The sequence below is a fragment of the Etheostoma spectabile genome, chromosome 9 (genome assembly GCF_008692095.1).
Source record: "Etheostoma spectabile isolate EspeVRDwgs_2016 chromosome 9, UIUC_Espe_1.0, whole genome shotgun sequence".
NCBI classification, from domain to species: Eukaryota; Metazoa; Chordata; class Actinopteri; order Perciformes; family Percidae; genus Etheostoma; species Etheostoma spectabile.
In genome coordinates, this window is record NC_045741.1 from 20,690,425 (window position 1) to 20,708,378 (window position 17,954).

General features: G+C 39.2%; 1 protein-coding gene and 1 long non-coding RNA gene across 5 annotated transcripts in view; one reads left to right on the forward strand and one right to left on the reverse strand.

Annotated features, from left to right (window-relative positions):
* ccdc50a (coiled-coil domain containing 50a) overlaps window positions 1-5,906 on the forward strand; it is a 20,650-nt gene extending 14,744 nt beyond the window's left edge. For all 4 annotated transcript variants that reach the window (XM_032525830.1, XM_032525831.1, XM_032525832.1 and 1 more), the window contains 5 exons: window positions 19-63; window positions 390-548; window positions 699-775; window positions 872-981; window positions 3,655-5,906. In XM_032525830.1, coding sequence (XP_032381721.1) covers window positions 19-63; window positions 390-548; window positions 699-775; window positions 872-981; window positions 3,655-3,674 — 411 coding nt within the window. In that variant the 3' untranslated portion in view covers window positions 3,675-5,906. The remainder of the gene's footprint in view (window positions 1-18; window positions 64-389; window positions 549-698; window positions 776-871; window positions 982-3,654) is intronic.
* Window positions 5,907-6,591: 685 nt separating this feature from the next.
* LOC116695530 (uncharacterized) lies at window positions 6,592-7,825 on the reverse strand. The gene is made up of 2 exons (XR_004333488.1): window positions 7,734-7,825; window positions 6,592-7,389 (listed from the first exon to the last, which is right to left on the reverse strand). It is a non-coding gene; the product is annotated as an uncharacterized LOC116695530 (long non-coding RNA).
* Window positions 7,826-17,954: the final 10,129 nt, after the last annotated feature.

Here is a 17,954-nt window from a genome sequence, read left to right on the forward strand (position 1 = left end):
ATTGTTCTCTGGTTTCAGGCCAGCAAGATGCATGTGCGTGCAGCCCAAGTGGCGCAGGATGAGGTGAGTGGGAATGAAGTCTGAAAACTTTATATGCTGTCTGTCCTCTTTTTATATATTTACATTTCCTGAGATGACCCAATTAAATCAGCTTTATTGTCACATAACCATGAGTATATAAATCTATATATAGAGACAGTTATCTTATGCATTTTTAATTACATATATGGCTGTGAACAGGGTGTTTCTCATATATACAGTTGATAATGCAATTATGTACTGACATGAATCACAATCAATGTGTTGCCCACGCATTGAATCACGCACGTTTTTCTGTGGTTGTTAATTAGCCGGTTGATGCGAATGTGTCTGATGTCTCGCTCTGGCAGGAAATTGCCCGACTGTTGATGGAACAAGAGAAGAAAGAGTACAGGAAGAATCGAGAACGGGAGAATGAGAGAGAGCGGGAGAAAGAGCGAGAGAAGGGGGAGAGGTTGGCCATGGATAAGATGGCAATGGAAAGAAGGCGGCTAGAGGGAGACCACAGGGTAATTTGCCCTACCATACTCATTTTAGAATGTGTGCTTTGGGGTGAAATATTTTTGGCAACCCATGACTCTATTTTATGTGAAAGTGTATTTCCACTGTGGTACTAGAACCGTAATATTTAAGAAACCATCATTTTTGCTGGTTTCCAGCCAAACTCTGAGGAAGTAGTCCGGCCCAGAACACGAGATGAGTATGAAAGGCAGAGGAACCACAACAAGCCTGCCAGGTACAGGACTCATTATTTCTTACTTCAGTCAAGAAGTAGAAACTCAAATATTTCATTAATTTCCTGTCTCTGTTTTTATCTCTCTGTCTGTCTCAGGCCTCCTCAGCCTCGCGCACACAACCATGAGAATGTGCACTCTGGCTATGGCTACTCGGAGCACCCTGCTCCCCCTCGAGCTTCCACCAGACCTGAGCCTGCTTACAAAGGTATGGTGTCCATTCTGTGACAGAATGGCTGTATTTACTCAATCCTAACATAGAGTGCTTTCTAACTAAATAAGGGTGGACCCTGTATTTCTTTCCCCAGTGTGCTGCAGTAACCGCAATCGGCACAAGGACTTTTTGTCATACTTAATAATGTTCTTCATCAGCCACATTTTCGTCCCGCTACTAGTCATGCAGCGGTGCCATCAAATGCACTGGTGCACACGTCTCCCTCTCCCTCTTCTACTCTCTCACTGCGCAAATCACTTTAGCAACAAGTACTGCCACACACACAGAGGGGGAGAGGAAGAGTGGGGAAAAAAGGAGAGGATAAGAAGAGGAAAGGAGGAAGAAAGTAGATAAAGAAAGGAGAATCAGGTGTTATTTGTCAGCTAACACAAGCATGATTAGATAAGATTAGATTATACTTTATTCATCCCACAGCGGGGACATTTTCTCGTTACAGCAGCATTTTCTTCAATAAAAGCCAAACAAACAAACAAGTAAACACACAAGAAAAACAGGCAAACAATAGACAATGAGCAGAAGGTAGACGGAAAGTAAAGTGGCATCAAATAAAGGTATTTATTTTTTTATTTATTGATTTTATGATTGACTAACTGACCAACTGACTGACTCCTAATGGACTTCAGGTCTCAACACCAACAGGTGTTTTCACAGAGACGAGGCTCGGGAGCACCTTTTGATGGTCCTGCTTCTAGCTTAAAAACCCTAACTCCTATCGCGTAATGTTTACTACTGTGAGAGATATGACACCCTGCTGAACATCCTGTGCAAGAATGGTGTGTGTTTTGTAAGAAATGTAAGGACAGTAGCTGTCCGAAAAGGGCCTGTTTCTGTTCTCCTCCTGGCATTTCTTTTGTGATTTTAATACAGTAGGCAGTGTGGTTGTTGGTGGACACCACTTCACTTGGAAGCTCACTGTGTCTCATACATTGTTAGATAGGGCACAACTTTCCTACATTTTTATGTAAAATTAATTTACGAGTAGTTTAAAATAGTGGCAGGTATAGCAAAGTAAAAAGAAATTTGCATCTGCTGCTCCTCACCCTATATATAGACGCCACCTTGGCCTCTGGAATGTACGTTAACATCGCAGCCATGTTAGACCGGGCAACTTGTCCATAGTCATCAGTAGCAACACCTTACTCCATGTAGTTTCGGGGGCTGTAAACATTGTCGCATAGTCAATCTTGGGATATTACTTTTTACCCAGGTAAGACTAAACAATTGGTTTTAGATTTATTGAGTCGTCATACCATGTTGTGCAGAGCTAACTAATTGGCCGTTAATGTTATAGAGCCAGTCAGACTAACATTATAATAGCCTCTTTACCATACAGGTTAGCGATAACGCTAGCTGAGAAAAAAATCCAAATAATCTAAATTTTACATGACACAGAAATACTGATTTTGATCCAGAACAGCCACGGCTCCACTGTTTTACTTTTGTGTCCAAAATAGCCGCATCGCTGACGTATCGCAGCAACGGGCTGACACGGTCAACGTGGCGTCTATATGTCTAATGCTCCTCACCCTTTCAGTCAGATCCCCCCACTCTGAGTCTGATCATTCCATCCAATACACGCTAATGTACAAATGTCAGAAGGGCATTTTTCAAAGCCTCTTCATTGTAAGCCGTGTTCGCATATCTTTTCAGGATATGTTAAGCGGCAGATTTACTGTTAGCCAGTGTCAATGGGATTTGCACCAAGTAGGAGGCACACAAAATTGCGGAATTTTCTAGTTGCATTACTGTTTACTGTTTTTCTATAGCATATCAAATGTTTAGTCTTTTGGACTTCTTTATAGCTATATGATCTGATTGGTTTAATTTGGCACTCTTGGCTGTAGTGAGAATGACTGTCCTAAATACACAAAGTTAGAAATCTGCAAATACATTTCCTCATTTCGCACATCCTTCCCATAATGTAATGACAATACTATCTCATTAGTTAGTTGTGGCTTTCAGATCATGCTTATTGATTTCATGTGCTAAAAACTAGGTGTGCAACCAACTATTATTTTTATTGTTTTGTATTCATTTGATGGTAATTTTTCAGTTTTTCATTCTAGACAAAATGATTAATCGTTTTTGAGAAAATGACCAGATTTGCTTGTTTGCTTTTGTCTGATTATTAGTCCAAAATGAAAGCAGCACATCGTCACACTTGAGAGGTTGAAAACCGCAATAAACCTTATGATTTATTGTTGGAGTGTTACTGTTAATGTTCCTACCACTGCAACACAAACATGATCACATATGTAGTTAATGTACGCTTTAACATTTTAAACGTCCAGTAAGAAAAGACCAGTGGCACAGTTGTCGTATTAGTGAGTTGACAGTTGAGAGATGACAGGAAGTGAAGGGGGGGAGAGACGGGGAACAAATCAGAAACGTTGCTGCTCAAAGTCTGCGCTTTAACCTCTAGGCCACCAGAGCTTCCTGGGAATTGATGTATTATTAAAGCTTAAATAGTCCTTGTTTTATACAAGTAGAATTATGTGAGGAAACCAAACAGCAGAAATATGTTCCAGATCTCAAAGAAGACAAACTGTCTGAAATGTGGAAGAAAAACAACTTCTATACAACTTAGCTGGCAGTGTGACGTATGAAGCTGCTGATAAATCTCTCCGTCTCTTCCATCTTTTCCAGGTGCCTATTACAAGCGGTGACTCAGGCTCTGTACCATGTCCAGACATGCTGTCAGTCCTCCTTTGTCCCTCTTTTTTTTTTTTTTTTTTTTTTTTAAATGTATCTTTTAGTTTTCAATCATTTGCACTCTGTTGACCAGAAGCCTTGGGACAATCTAATGAGGTGGCAGTGGAATTTTTGTTATACCCTCCAAAGTCAGCCCAGAGTTTAATGAAGTGGGTCTTTGAGTGCTGGAACCACACTCATCTTTTTTCTTTTATTTCTTTTAATTTTTTTTAATTGTGATGCAAAATTATTTCTTTCAACTCAACATCAAGACAAGCCAAAATAGCAGCCTTGTAATATAATCAACTCCCCTTGATTCTTAGTTGTTGAAATAAAGGAACCGGCTCCTCACCTTCCGTGGTCATCATGTGCAGATGTTCGTCCCATCTGTGGACCGTGCCATCACAAGGGCTCAAGGCCTCTGCTGGAATAACCATGCAATCTCACAACTTCTCATGACTCTTGGGCCTGTCTGGTCCAACATGGCTGCTACAGTGTCTTTGAAACCAACATGGCAGCTGCTTTGTACACCCATGCTGCAGTTCTGTTCTCTTGCAACACATGCCCTCTCCATGTGCCACACAGCGAACGCCTCTGGAGGGATGCAATTTTGTTGCTGTATTGAAACAACAAAAGAAAAAGCCTTTATCAAGATGCTGGTAGTTTTGGCTTTGATATGTTTAACCACTGTGTTCCAGTGCAGAGGAGGTGGAGCTTTGTGATGATCCATGGACATTTAATTGGCTGTAGACTGTCATCTACTGCTTGTGAGGGGCACTTTTTAACCCCATCACCCTTTAAAAGTGTTGATGGATGATTATGTGTATGACTCACTGTTTTTATGTGCATGCTTACTGAAAGTGTACAACTGTGTACATGCATTTCAGCTCTATATCAATTTATCTGGCTCCCTCTTTATTCTCAGAAAGGGCTAAAGCCACAAAAAGCCAATAATCTTTGTGAATAAACAGTACATGTTGGCTCATACAATATATTACATTTCTGCTACTATTTCATATCTGCTGATCACAAAACAAAACTGGCCCATAAAAGAACCAGTACCAAAATGAAGTGCATGTACATTGCTTGTCTGTGTCAAACCTGAATTTGTGCGTGTGCTTACGACACGAACGTGCAATTGACTATTTGCTCATTTTATTTGAATGTAAATATGCTTTTTTTTTATTTTACTCGTGCTACCAAATTGTTTCCCATCGTGGAAAATATCCTCTCTTCAGTCAATTTATCTGGTGTCCCATTAGTTATGTTTGTTTAAAAAGGGAGCCTGTTATTTTTTATACAATGTTTTGTTAGTCTTTCCTCAAGATTGTTCCCTTTATTTTCATTGCCCCAAGCTTCCAATCCTCTTCTTTGTTTCAAGCTCAAAGGCAGACATCACTTCCTGCCTACAGAAAAGACAAAACATTCCCACAATAGAAGTGCATCTGGATAGAGGGAAACCAGTCCCAGGATCAGCTAAAATAGATATTACTGCTCAAAGGGACCTATTTTAGTTTAGTACTCAAGGATCCATTATTTTCTGTTCATATTGAATAATGATAAGGAAAATGAAGAGCACATTCAAGTTTTTGAGTTTACTGAAATGTTTGATGGTCACAAAGTTAAGTCTTTGACCATTTAGTGCTGCTTCAAGCTTCTCATGTTGTAATAAATGTTGCTGAAATTATAAATCAGCTTCCACAATGTTTCCCTCCCTGTTAAGAGAAAGTGAGATGTTTGAATTGCCAAGGTAAAACATGCAGGTGTTATGAAAATTATGTGTGAATTGCTGTTGACAGATTTGTGCCATACGTTTGTAATTTTTTCAGGGACTTTGAAAATGGGAAAAACTTAAAGTTGTTGTAGCAGAGTTACCACACCCACCAAGGTGGGACTCTTTATTTATTCTTTGGTGAGAGCACCACCGTGTGGACATGTTGATAATGGCAAAACGATGTACAAAGCTGATCTGATCAGAATGTACATTTGTGGATGTTGTGCATCAGACATGGAATTGAGTGCTGTCTACAGCAAAGTTTGAGTGCTGCATAATTTTTTCTTTAATCCAGGGCTTGTATGCAATCGACCAATCATGAATCAATGCATATGTTGGCATTTGCTGTAACAGAATTTTAAGTAAAGCCAATTAACAAGTTGCTCTTACTTATAGCATCTCAAAATGTAATAAACTGTCAGCATTTCCATTGTTTATGAATACGACTCATTCATCAAGTCCCAGTTAGGACACAAACCATGACACTCAGCGAGTTCAACCAGTAAAACAGAGGATTAGGCCTCAAATGACCTTCAAGAAATACCTTAAGTCTTTAAGTTATTTATATACAACACTTTCCACTTTTATTTCCAGAATGTCACCGAACCATAAAGATGACACACACTTTCTACCTGTAGTGCAGGTTTTAAGCTTTTCCAAGAAAGAAACTGCCCTCAGCAGCCAAGAGGACATTGTTATCTTCAGATGCATACTCTTCCTCCAGCCACTGATCTGCTGAAACTTTTGGCCCAGAGCAAATCTACATAGCAAAAGCAAAACAAGATACATACATTTTATATTCAGCCTGACTTGGCTGACACCCAAGGCCATCTGAATGTTGCATAAGGTCTTACTCACCTGTTCCCAGTATTGACACAGGTAATGTTGGTCAATGTCACATGTATACTCTGCACCTCAGCTATACAAAACAAAAACCCATGAAAAAAAAAAACCTGTTTGAACTACAGGTAGAGACCTCTAGCTGTTTGTGCAAATAACCACTAATTCAAGACTATTGAGAAAAGAAAAACATTAACTGCTGTACAGGCATTTGTTTCAATAGGAAAAGAAACAAGTATTCACTGAAAGCATAAGGTCATTTGCAACTTTTTTTTTAAAAATGAAACATACTTGATCCAGGATCAATTATTTCTCTTTATCTTGGACTCAATCATGTGCTCAATGTATTCAGAGTTAAATAATTTCCATGTGCTTAGTGTCAGGTAGTCTTTTATTGTCAACATTTTTTATAAATCATGTCAGTCAAGGAAAGTACAGAGTTACACCCATCATCTGAGAACGGCTGAGTGGATCTGGTTCACCAACATACCTGACATACTGAGGCCTTGTCTACATGTGGCAACACCACTGCCATTCCCTCAGTGGGATATGTCATAACCAAACAACTGGGAGCTTCACCTAACCAGAAAAGTTGCTGCTGCTGCTGTTGCTGTTGGGGAGCTTAACAAATTTCATAATCAGACAGGATATCTGTTAGGCTCCTGGTGGCTTTAGTATCTGAAGATTAAAGTCTACCAATATTTGGTTGGTAGCTTGTTATTTCCAATGCAGCTTTGACACAGACACATTCTACAATGACGATGCAGGTGTTGGCTATGCTTTCCAGACAGCCGACGTCAGCAGTGTTCCAAGCTGGCATCCGTTTGGCTGTCAATTTCTTTACAAACAAAATACATTTATCAAAAATCAGATAATCAATGTTGTACCTCAGCCTGAAAGCTGCAGTCAGTCTCAAACAGAAACAAGCCATCCAAACCTCCAGTGTGGCACCTCTCTTCGGTCTAGGATGCACATTATTACACACACGACCAGAAACAATGACTGAAATTTTTAAAGCATAAATTCCCAGGCAAAGTTTCCAGCTGTGCGGGGAACAGAAACACTTTAGAACAATTCTGCGAAGAGAAAAAAAAAAAAAAAAAGTTATTGTTTTGTATATCAACAGTTAATGTATTATTATTATTATTAGGCCCACACGTTCGAGCCTGCTCTTATTTTAGGCCTACTGGCTGCATCACAAAATACACACAACAATCCTGTAGATTACAACCTCGAGCAAATATTGATTCGCGTTCTCAAACTTGTTTAAAATGTGAGTTTATTCATTCGACTCATCGCTGTGTGCCCCACTATCATTCCGCAGTCCCAACAGGTGTTTGCCCGTAACGATCACGCCTGCTTGTTAACTGTGTTGCAAAAATCAAACAATTTGTACGTACTGACAAGTTATTGAACTCACCTGCCATCCAGTCATTCAAGGTGCACGAGAGTGATGAACGAGCTGCTGTATTCACCGAGTAAGTGAAATCAACTCTGCGGACTGAATGTCTCTTCCGTCTCTCACCTGGCAGGTATAAAGGTGAGTGCAGCTGTCTATCAACTGCTGTACGCCGTGTTGAGACACGAAGACACACCCACTACGAGAGAGAGAGAGAGAGAGAGAGAGAGAGAGAGAGAGAGAGAGAGAACCAACTAATTACTCTACATACTGGAGGTTTCGCCAGGTTAAATGTAAAAAAAAACATGCGCTTCCGCCACATTGATATGACTGGAAAGGAAAAAGCAGCAGTCATTTTAATCCAATGCGCTCTCTCTCTCTCTCTTTCCCCTCCCCTCTCTCTCTCTCTTCTCTTCTCTTCTTCTCTCTCTCCTCTCTCTTTCTCTCTCTCTCTCTCTCTCTCTCTCTCTCTCGGCCTGAAGCCTGGGGCGCATCTTCAGGAAAAACCGGTGGAGGTAGAACTATTTTGTCAGACGCTCAACTGATCCAACCCTCAACAAAGGAACGCTAAGCTCTTTTTTTGGGTGGGAATCATTACAGCAGTTAAAATGTAAATCACAGAAAAGAAAGATTTTTTTTAAGTGAGGCTATATTAACACTACATTTCCGCATTTTGTTTTCTTCTTCTCCTTCTTTTTTATAAAATCTGATCACTTTATACACTATTCCTACAAGTATTACAAATATTAATCCTACTCAGACAGGACTGCATCAGCAGAGTTGCCACTGTAGCCACACCTTCAGCAAGTCTTCTCCTAAATTACTAAATCTATCCACTTTGCATTTGCAGAATAGAGCTTGTGGTCTAACATCAGTCTATGAATACATTTTGCAAATTCCGTTCACTTAATATGAGGTAGCCCATACAGTCAATGTGAGAGGCATGGCCTTTATGTATGTGGTCATATGCACAATGGACATCTCATCTATACACCTTTTTTTTTAACTTTCCTTTTCTCAAAACTTCTTTTATGAACCTAATCAAGTGTAGATTGACTGTCTCACAGCCCTTGAGTTGTGGTTGTCACATTGTAAAAGTTGAAATGAAGCTGCAGAAGGTGGGGGCTCCGAAATGCTGGCATGTTGACAAAAGCAAACATTCATAGAGCGGTGTATAAATTAAGAAGGCCGTTGGCCCTGAGGCACTCCGTGCTGTGCCTGATGCAGGAATGACATCGGACTGGTTCAGAGAAGCACCAAGGCCCATAGGGAGTCACCCTTGTGTGCCTGCCAAGGCAATCCTCGGGTGCTTTGTTATAGCTTGCACAAAAGGACACAGTACTACTGAATATATTTAGGATATTGATCAACTGGTACAGCAAAAGGCCATAGAACCCCCTAAAGAGATATGATATAAGAAATACTATATATCTTATTGGCCTGGTTAAGCTTTTGGCAGCTTTCATACTTCACAGGTTTAACATGACTAACTTTTGAAAGGCTTGAAAATATATTGCATGTTGTTCATTTGTAAGAGCACCGGTGCATAATGAGGACCACAGCCCCTAACCTTCCTGTTCAGAGGAATACATGCTGTTAAAATGTAGAAAATGTTGTGTTCAAAGACATTGCTTCACTGATCTTAGAGGACCCTAAGGTCAGGAAAAACCTGTGCCAACTCTGATTTTACACGTTTGCATGTTTAATGTAAAACATGTTTCTCTCGGTCAGAATTGATCCTGATTCATGGTGCACTTTCCATGCACCTTACGTCATTTACTTTTGCCTTAAAAGTAACTAAGAAGACTGCCCACCCTCTAGTAAGTTTGTATTTTTAATATTCTTCTGGTAATCCATTTTATGAATCCCTGAACTGAGTGAAATCTCCACCGACCAACAAGCACGTCAATGCACACGTCAGTGACAGAAGAGGCCAACTTCAGCTATTGACAATGATCAGCCTACTACACTTTTCGGTGAAGTTAACAAGGAGACAGGTATTCTAGTCAGTAAATGTAAGTCGAAACTACGTACACAATGTCAAAAGCAAACTCTTGCCTTGTTTGTATTTGTAAAACCAGACTCACTCTAAACATTTCTCACAGCAGGCCACGTGATTTTCCAGGAAATGCAAATGTGTAGCCTACATACAGTACCAGAGCAATTGTATTGAAACACCAACTGGACTGTAGCCATCCTTAATGTTATTAGTTACACCGTTGTTTGACAAGGCAAATCTGCCTTATGTGTGAAAGGCTTACTGGCAAGTGACAGTGAGATAATGCCACTACATTAGTTAAAAGAACTGAGAAAGAATGGCTGCACAGTAAATACTTTAAATGTAAATGTGCTGTATTTATATAGCGCTTTTCCAGTCTTAACAACTGCTCAAAGCGCTTTTACATCAACAGGAAACATTCACCATTCACACACATTCATACACTGTGGCCGGGGCTGCCGTACAAGGTGCCACCTGCTCATCAGATAAACATTGATACATTCACACTCCGATGCGCAGCACCGGGGGCAACTTGGGGTTCAGTGTCTTGCCCAAGGACACTTCGACAATGACTGCGGGGCACGGATTGAACCACCAACCTTTCGATTGGCAGGCAACCGCCCTACCACTGAGCCACAGCCGCCACTTTACTTCTTTGAGTCACTTGGTTACACATTGACATTGATTAATTGTTTGTACAAAATTGCAAGTATTGCAGTATGCATATATTATTTGTGTAAATAATAATATAGTTGTAAATAAATGACCAAAACTATAAACCACTACACTGACACTGAAGTCAGTAACAGGTGTCTTACTGTGTCCTCAGTAACATCTGCTCCTGGTGGTTTTTCTGCTCAGAAGGGCCACTAGATGGCAATGTCCTCACAAATTTACCTCTAGGCCTATAAGAGCTTCACTAGCACTTTACAAGTTGTGTGACTGCCCATGGGCTCTGTTAATGTATTGGGTTTGCTTGGTCAGGGTTTGAGGGGCTTTTTTCAACTAGCATCAGTTGGCTGCTATCCCCTTTAAGAAATTAATTTTGAGATATAATAGGAAGCCACATGACTTTAACCTACTTTCGATTCGGTTCTCTCTACTTAGCAACTTACGATAAATATGTGGGTGTAATTAATTCCAATGGTTCTCTGCCAAAACTGAGATTCCACTGAAACTCCTCCCTGGTATCGGCTTCCTCCTTTTGTGTGAGGATGATGCATAAGGCAGCACTTGCACGAAGCCATGCTAAATACCTGTCTACAGAAATCCAGACAGTGAGAAAGACAAGACCTCCATCCTTTTCCTCTGTCGCAGGAAAAGTCATTTTACAGGGAATAATGATGATCTCATTTTACTGTAAATTAGATGCACTTTTTTGCCAATGAAACCTGTCTGCTATAGTAATTTAACTGGTGTTAACTTTACTGTGTAACCACTGAATTCTTCAAAAGGGCTCAGTCGACATGTGGTCAGCATTTGTACATCTACTGTGCTTATTACCGCCCAGTTCTTCTGTAATCTAATCTATAAAAAAAATATGAAAATTGAAAATTGAAATGAATATGACAGGAGCACATCACCCATAATTGAAAGTTGTAAATCACTATGTAGAAAGGCATGCTCCAATTCCCAAAAGGACAACTTTGAGTGTGTTTGTGTTAAGTGTTTGTTTTGTTAATTATCTTTACTTCCTGCCAAGGCTGATTGATGTGATAGAAGATGAAAGAATAGATACCTAAAGAGGGAAAACTGGTTTGGTCACTTGTACACAAACAAAAGCTTTCACAGCTCGCTGCATTAAAAAAACAGCTAAAATATTTTGTGTTGCATCTGCAGTTTAGCAATCCTGCTCCCATTTAATTATCAGTAATGTTGTCACCCCAACACATCGTGGCCTAGTACCACAGCATAAAACAAGGAACTCTTCTGAAAGGACTAGTTTCCTGAGAAAAACAACCTGCACTGTGCCTTTTTTAAGCACCGCATTTACACTTTCTGGTCATTCCATATCTACATAAACACCCAGACATTTATTTGTTACAGGAAACAATCTCAGCCTGCTGATTTTTGATAAAGACTGGAACAACTGCCTCTTTCTTTGTTTGGAAGGGCAACTCAGGACTGTTCTTGTGTGATTTCTAGTCAGTTTTACCTTTATATTTAAATGTTCCTTTTCATTTTAGCCCTTTTCATTGGCTAAATTTTGTCCTCATTTTGAGGATAAAGACCTAATTCCTCTACATAATGCCTATGCTAACATGCTGATGCTAAGCAGGAGCAATGTTTACAATGATCACCATCTTAGTTTAGCATGTAAGCATTCTAACATTTGCTAATTAGTGATTAACACAAAGTGCAGTTGAGGCTGATGGGAATGCCAATAGTTTTGCAGGTATTTAATCACTAACCAAAGTATTTACACATTGTTGACCAGATGATGACGCTAGATGAAATGTCAAGGGATCACAACTACAGTTCATCTTGTGGTAACCAGTAAATGTCTGTACAAACCTTCACAACAATCAGTTTGAAAGTTGTTGTGATATTTCAGTCTGGACCAAAGTTGTGGACTGACATTTCCATCCCTACAAATTAATTTGTCTTTGTCCCAGTTGTACAGCAGATTTATGTTGATAGCCATGATTTATTTAATATGTTTACTACTGTAAACAGTCTCTGGGGTGATAATTTGTAAATATTTCATAATGTGTTGATCATCCTACAAATATGTTTCCTGATAATTGGTTAAGCATTGATCACAGTTTCTAAAGTAATCTTTCTATAAGTACAACATTTTACTTGTGTGTGGACCTAAATACATAAACTTCACCTAAAAATTCAACATTGAAACATTTGTATCTCACTACCATATATGTTTTCATAGAAAATGTTAAAAATTGTTGACAATTATTGAACATTACAGGAATACCTACTTAAAATGTCCTAATTGTTCTTGATTGCAGATTAAAGAGTGTGAAGCAGTGTGTGTGTGTGTGTGTGTGTGTGTGTGTGTGTGTGTGTGTGTGTGTGTGTGTGTGTGTGTGTGTGTGTGTGTGTGAGAGAGAGAGACTGAATCTATATGACTGTCTAGGCTAGGGTGTATCTGTGATCAGACAGCACAATCATAGTCATGCCAACTAACTGTCACACCAGTGACCCCTCCCGCATTTTAAAAAGGTCATCCTTAATGTTACAGACTAAAGGTTTTTTTTTAGCCTAGAAATCTAGAGTTACGGAAGAGGATTAGGGCCACTGGTGAAAAATTTATGTGAGTTCTGACTTTATTCTCTTTTTTTCAATTCTGAGATTAAAGTCAGAATTAAAAAAAATCTGAATTCTGCAAATAAAGCCAGAATTCTGACTTTAATCCCAAAATTCTGTTTTTTTTTTAATTCTGAGAATTCTGACTTTAATCTCAGAATATGAGGATAAATGTCAGAATTCTGAGAATAAAGTCAGAATTCTGAGAATAAAGTCAGAATTCTGAGAATAAAGTCAGAACTCACATACATTTTTCACCAGTGGCCCTAATCCTCTTCCGTACTAGACGCACCCTAGCGGCAGCAAATGTAATGTGCAGCTAGGATCAGTCTAGGAGGGGTCTAGCAACTCTCCGTTGGCTTGCAAACTGGAAAAAACAAATTTAGGTCAGGCCAATAACATTGTGTATAGAGTCAGTGGGCGGGCTTAACATAAGGCTGGCAGAGTTGCGACGGTTCTGTGTGAATTATCTGCTACTTTAAAACAAATAAGATAGCTGCTGCCAGTGAACAGTTTTCTATCAAATCTGGAAGACTTGGAGTTAAGCATTGAAGTCATTCATGAAAAAGGAAAATGTGTTTTGGAGTTTTGCCGGCCCGATATGGCAAAAGTTAAATACATTAACTAGTGTTGCGCTGGTTGGTTGTTTTGCTATCCTATTGCGTGCAGAGAGAATTTGAAAGACATCCGTTCATCCCGCCCCTCGGATTGAGTCCTGCCAATGGAGCTCAACAGTCCCGTCCCTCCTCTGAGAAACCTTGGGTTATATAAAAGTAAATTGCCCATTCATTTCTCCCACTGACGTCTGGAAAAATCTGTATATAAAACGTTTGAGACCATGCCTAAGGCTGGCTACCACGTGACTCATAACATGCAACAAATCATTTTGAGTGAAAAACGAACAGTACAAGTCTGTACAAGTAGGCTACAAGTATTTTTATTATCATCCCATAAACCACCGCGCACCATTGAATAAAGAAAGTTAAGGTTGATTTAGCTAACAGCTAATTCGATAGTTGAGACAGCATGTAATAAATTAAAAAAACCCTCAAAGGAAAACTTGAAAAGAAATGTTAAAAGTATATGACAGCTGTCATGTCAGCTATAGCCTGTTTTTCCCAGTGTTCAGTTTGAGTTAACATTTTAAGACTGAATCGAGCTGTCAGCTAGCGGTTAGCCACATTAGCTGTTAGCTAAACAAAGTACACAGAATATACGTCCATACAGTATTGTAGCATCAAACTGATATTAACTAGACATTGTTATGCAGTTGTTTTGGATGGCGTCCTTGTTCCTGTATCACAAAGCCCAAAATTATCCGACTTTCTTTGATTCATTTGGCCCGGGTCAGTAACATTTTTCACTTAAACTATGATCACAGTTGCATGAATAAGGAAACAAGTGCCTGCAGAAATGATATGCTACATCAAAAGATCAGTTACACTTTTAATCATTTTTAACATCAGATATCAGATAACACATTGGTCATTGTTGTAAAATGAGTTTGTTTCAGTGACTAGAAACTATATTCAGCAAGGTACAGGTTACATGGTTGGCATGGTGTGTATCACAAGAAGGTCCTTAGTTCAAAGTTGACTGAAGCTTTGCCGGGCCTTTCTGGCCTTTTTTTTAATGAACTGTGTGTGTTCTGTGCCTAATTGAGTTTCCTGCCTCATTCCAAAGATATGCAAGTTTGGTGAAATGATAACTTTAAATTGCCCTTAGTGTTTGTAAGGTACCCTTTGCGCAATGTGAACTGGGAGAGGCTCCAGCCACCCTCGACCCTGTAAAGGAGAAGTGGGTACAGATAGTAAATGAAAAAATGGCATTTAAATCATGAAATGAGAATCATTAAAACACTGGGGCTTAGTCTTTTCAAGTTTTTGGTTTTAGCCTCTTCTGTGTACTTTGTGACAGAGAAGAACATGAGGTGTCCGGTGGCTGACTGATTAAGACACATCATATGACCACAATGTCTCTAATTGATAATTAAACTGATACATTTCAACAGGGCACCTTAGTTGCATATTACACCCCCTCTCCCTCTCTTTGCATGTATATATCACAAAGTAAAGGCAAAATGCAGCAAGCTAAGCACCCTTAAAGCTTGAACACAGAATAACCCTTTGAAGTGTTTACTGGAAGCAATTATGAAGCTTTGTACAACAGGTTCAGTGTCACAGACTCAAAGAATTACATTGATACCATAAACAAGAGGTAGGCCAATTGCATTGTCAATTAATATTCCATTTTGGAAAAAATAACCTAAATGCATAGACTTGCTGTCAAATTAGTTACACTGTTCCTTTTGCCAGAAAGTATTACAAATGTAAAGAATATTATTAACTTGATAAAATGTGCTGTTTTGATATTAATTGCTAGTCTATTGGCGCATTCATGTGCTCCTCTGATGGTCCAAGTTTCCAAAATCGGAAGTCCTTCTTCCGACTTCGTTGTGTTTTCGTGCTCTCAAGTCGGAATGTTGATGGTAACCACAACAACAAACATGGTAACTACAAAGAAGATGTGTGGGATATTAAAAAATTATATTTGAACGTGTGTTTATGTGTAAAATATGGGAATTAATCAAAAGTTTCTTACCGTGAAAAAAAACATCTAGTTTTGCCCGCCATGTCGATGACACATATGATGTCAAGTCATCAAGTTGGGCACCAAGATCTTTAGAGAGTTTCCAAGTTGTTGTTCTCACTTCAACAGGTTTTCACGTGCGTTTTTCAACTTGGAAACTCATTTTTCTGTTAGTCTGACATCACATCAGTAGCATAAGCTTTTAACAACTCTTTTCACAATTTCCGCCCCTTCCTGTAAAGTGGGGACACATTTACTTTCTTACTTTCATGAACACACACCAGCACCTGTTGCAAATGTTAATCAGCACATCCCTTTACCATCATTATTCTCATGAAATCCTCTCAGGATGGGAATCGATTGAATGTATACGGGAAGGTACAGCTGACATACAAACCTTATGTTGTGGGAGGAGAGATTGTCGGGATGAGAGATGACGTAATCTTTTCTACATAGATCTCTGGTACTGAACAAGTTATAAAAAGAAGTCTGTTTTAGTCAGACAGAGGTCATGTGGTTTAATAAGTTTTTATGGTACAGTTTAGCCTTTTTAACAGTTGATGAATGAGAATCACAGGCGAATGTCCTGAAATCATCATTAATCATCTTGTTGTGTCATGCACTGCAAACATACAGCAGGAAATAAAGTTTCCTTGGTAATAAAGTTAGACCCAAGCCGACCTTTAAAGTGATATTAAACAATAACTGTGAAAAAATGAAATAAATACACTTAGTGCCTGTGAGGGGGAGATACGTTATGAATTGCTTTAGGCAAAGTCAGACGGGTACAGTGACTTGAATTGCCGCACAATGTTTTGATGGAGGCGTTTTCCAGGAAAGGGTGGACACTGATCCCATCTAACAGGCAAATGCAGTAGTGTTTACAAACTAGCATCCCCTTCACCAAATATGGTAAAATAATTTGGTAATTGTCTTGGTAATAATGAAGACCATTTGTACATGTAAACACAAGCTTGCTGCTGTGGTTTACTGAGCAAAGGAATGACAATTGAGCAATTGAGGTGAAAGATCTTCTCTTTTTCTGAAGTTTTTGTCAGTTTCTTTCTTGGGTTGTTGCTGTTGTTTATTATGATACTACTGGCATTTACATTAAACCTAATGTATAATGATGGACACTTGTTGCATAAGGCTCTGTCCTAACATGAGTGATTTGACTAAAAGTGGCTTTCAGTTTCTAAAGTGGTTGCTTTGGACAAACGTGGTAGTGTTTTCTGTCATGAAGATCTTTTTTTATGGTGCTGTATTGCCCACTGTGGATCACTGAGTTAGCGTTACCAGAAGGTCATATAGTTGCAGTGATTATTTTTGCTCAGACAGAATTTCAGTCATTTACAATAATAACGTTAAAGATGCATCGTGTTGCATCTGGTAACATAGTCTACTCTGGATGTATGGTGAGGTAAACTGGGTATCATTGTCACTGTGTCACAAGCCAAAGGATTAGGTGATTGTTGTAGCAACCATCGTAGTAATAACTTAGATTTATATAACACATTTCATGAAACCCAAGGACGTTTTACACAAGTACAGGGGGACAATGAAAAAGAAAACAGTAGGCCAACACAAACACAGACTAAAAGGAATAAAACGTTGGCGCTAAATGGAAGGGGAACGTAACTTAATTCAGGCTACTGGCGTACAACCACATTGCGCATTGTATGACATACCTAAGGGCCATTTTGGGGACATTTTGAATCATTGACAATCTCTCAATTGTCTCCATCTGTTGAAACCCCAACCGGGGTTGACTTGGTCTTGCCCATTGTCTTTCACTCTCCCTTTTAGCTTTTAATTATTCTTCTTTTAATGTCCTGCTTTTCTGAGATGGCCCTGCCCCAGTTTGAGCCATAACTACTGTAGATAACTTCTCAAATAAAATAAAAATACAATTAGGCCTACAGTATAAAGAAATCTCCTGCCACCTTTTACCTGGCTGGATACAATAACACAGGCTTTTCGGGAGTTACTCTGAAATCTGTGACCCGTTCTTTTCACAGTAAGTCTTGTTTGCTGTTACAGGTCATTGATGATTATCATATAAAAATTACACAGTTTCAGAAACATTTAAAAGTTATATATAGTAACTTTAACACAATGTATACAATGTGTTCATTAGCTAGTCTGATCTCAGCGCCCATGGCGCAGTGCTTCGGCTGTGCTTCCATCCAATATAGTCCCAAGTCAATATCTGCCTTAAAAATCTTTTAGTCTTAATCTGCATTGTTATTTGTAATGGTTGTGAATACGCAAGCCACCAGAAGTAATTAGTTTTTTTTTTTTTTGTTGGCACACTTTTACTCACAACATGCTAACCGGCAACATAGGATTCCATTCACTGCGCTAAGCTAACTAGCGGCGGCACTGCCAGT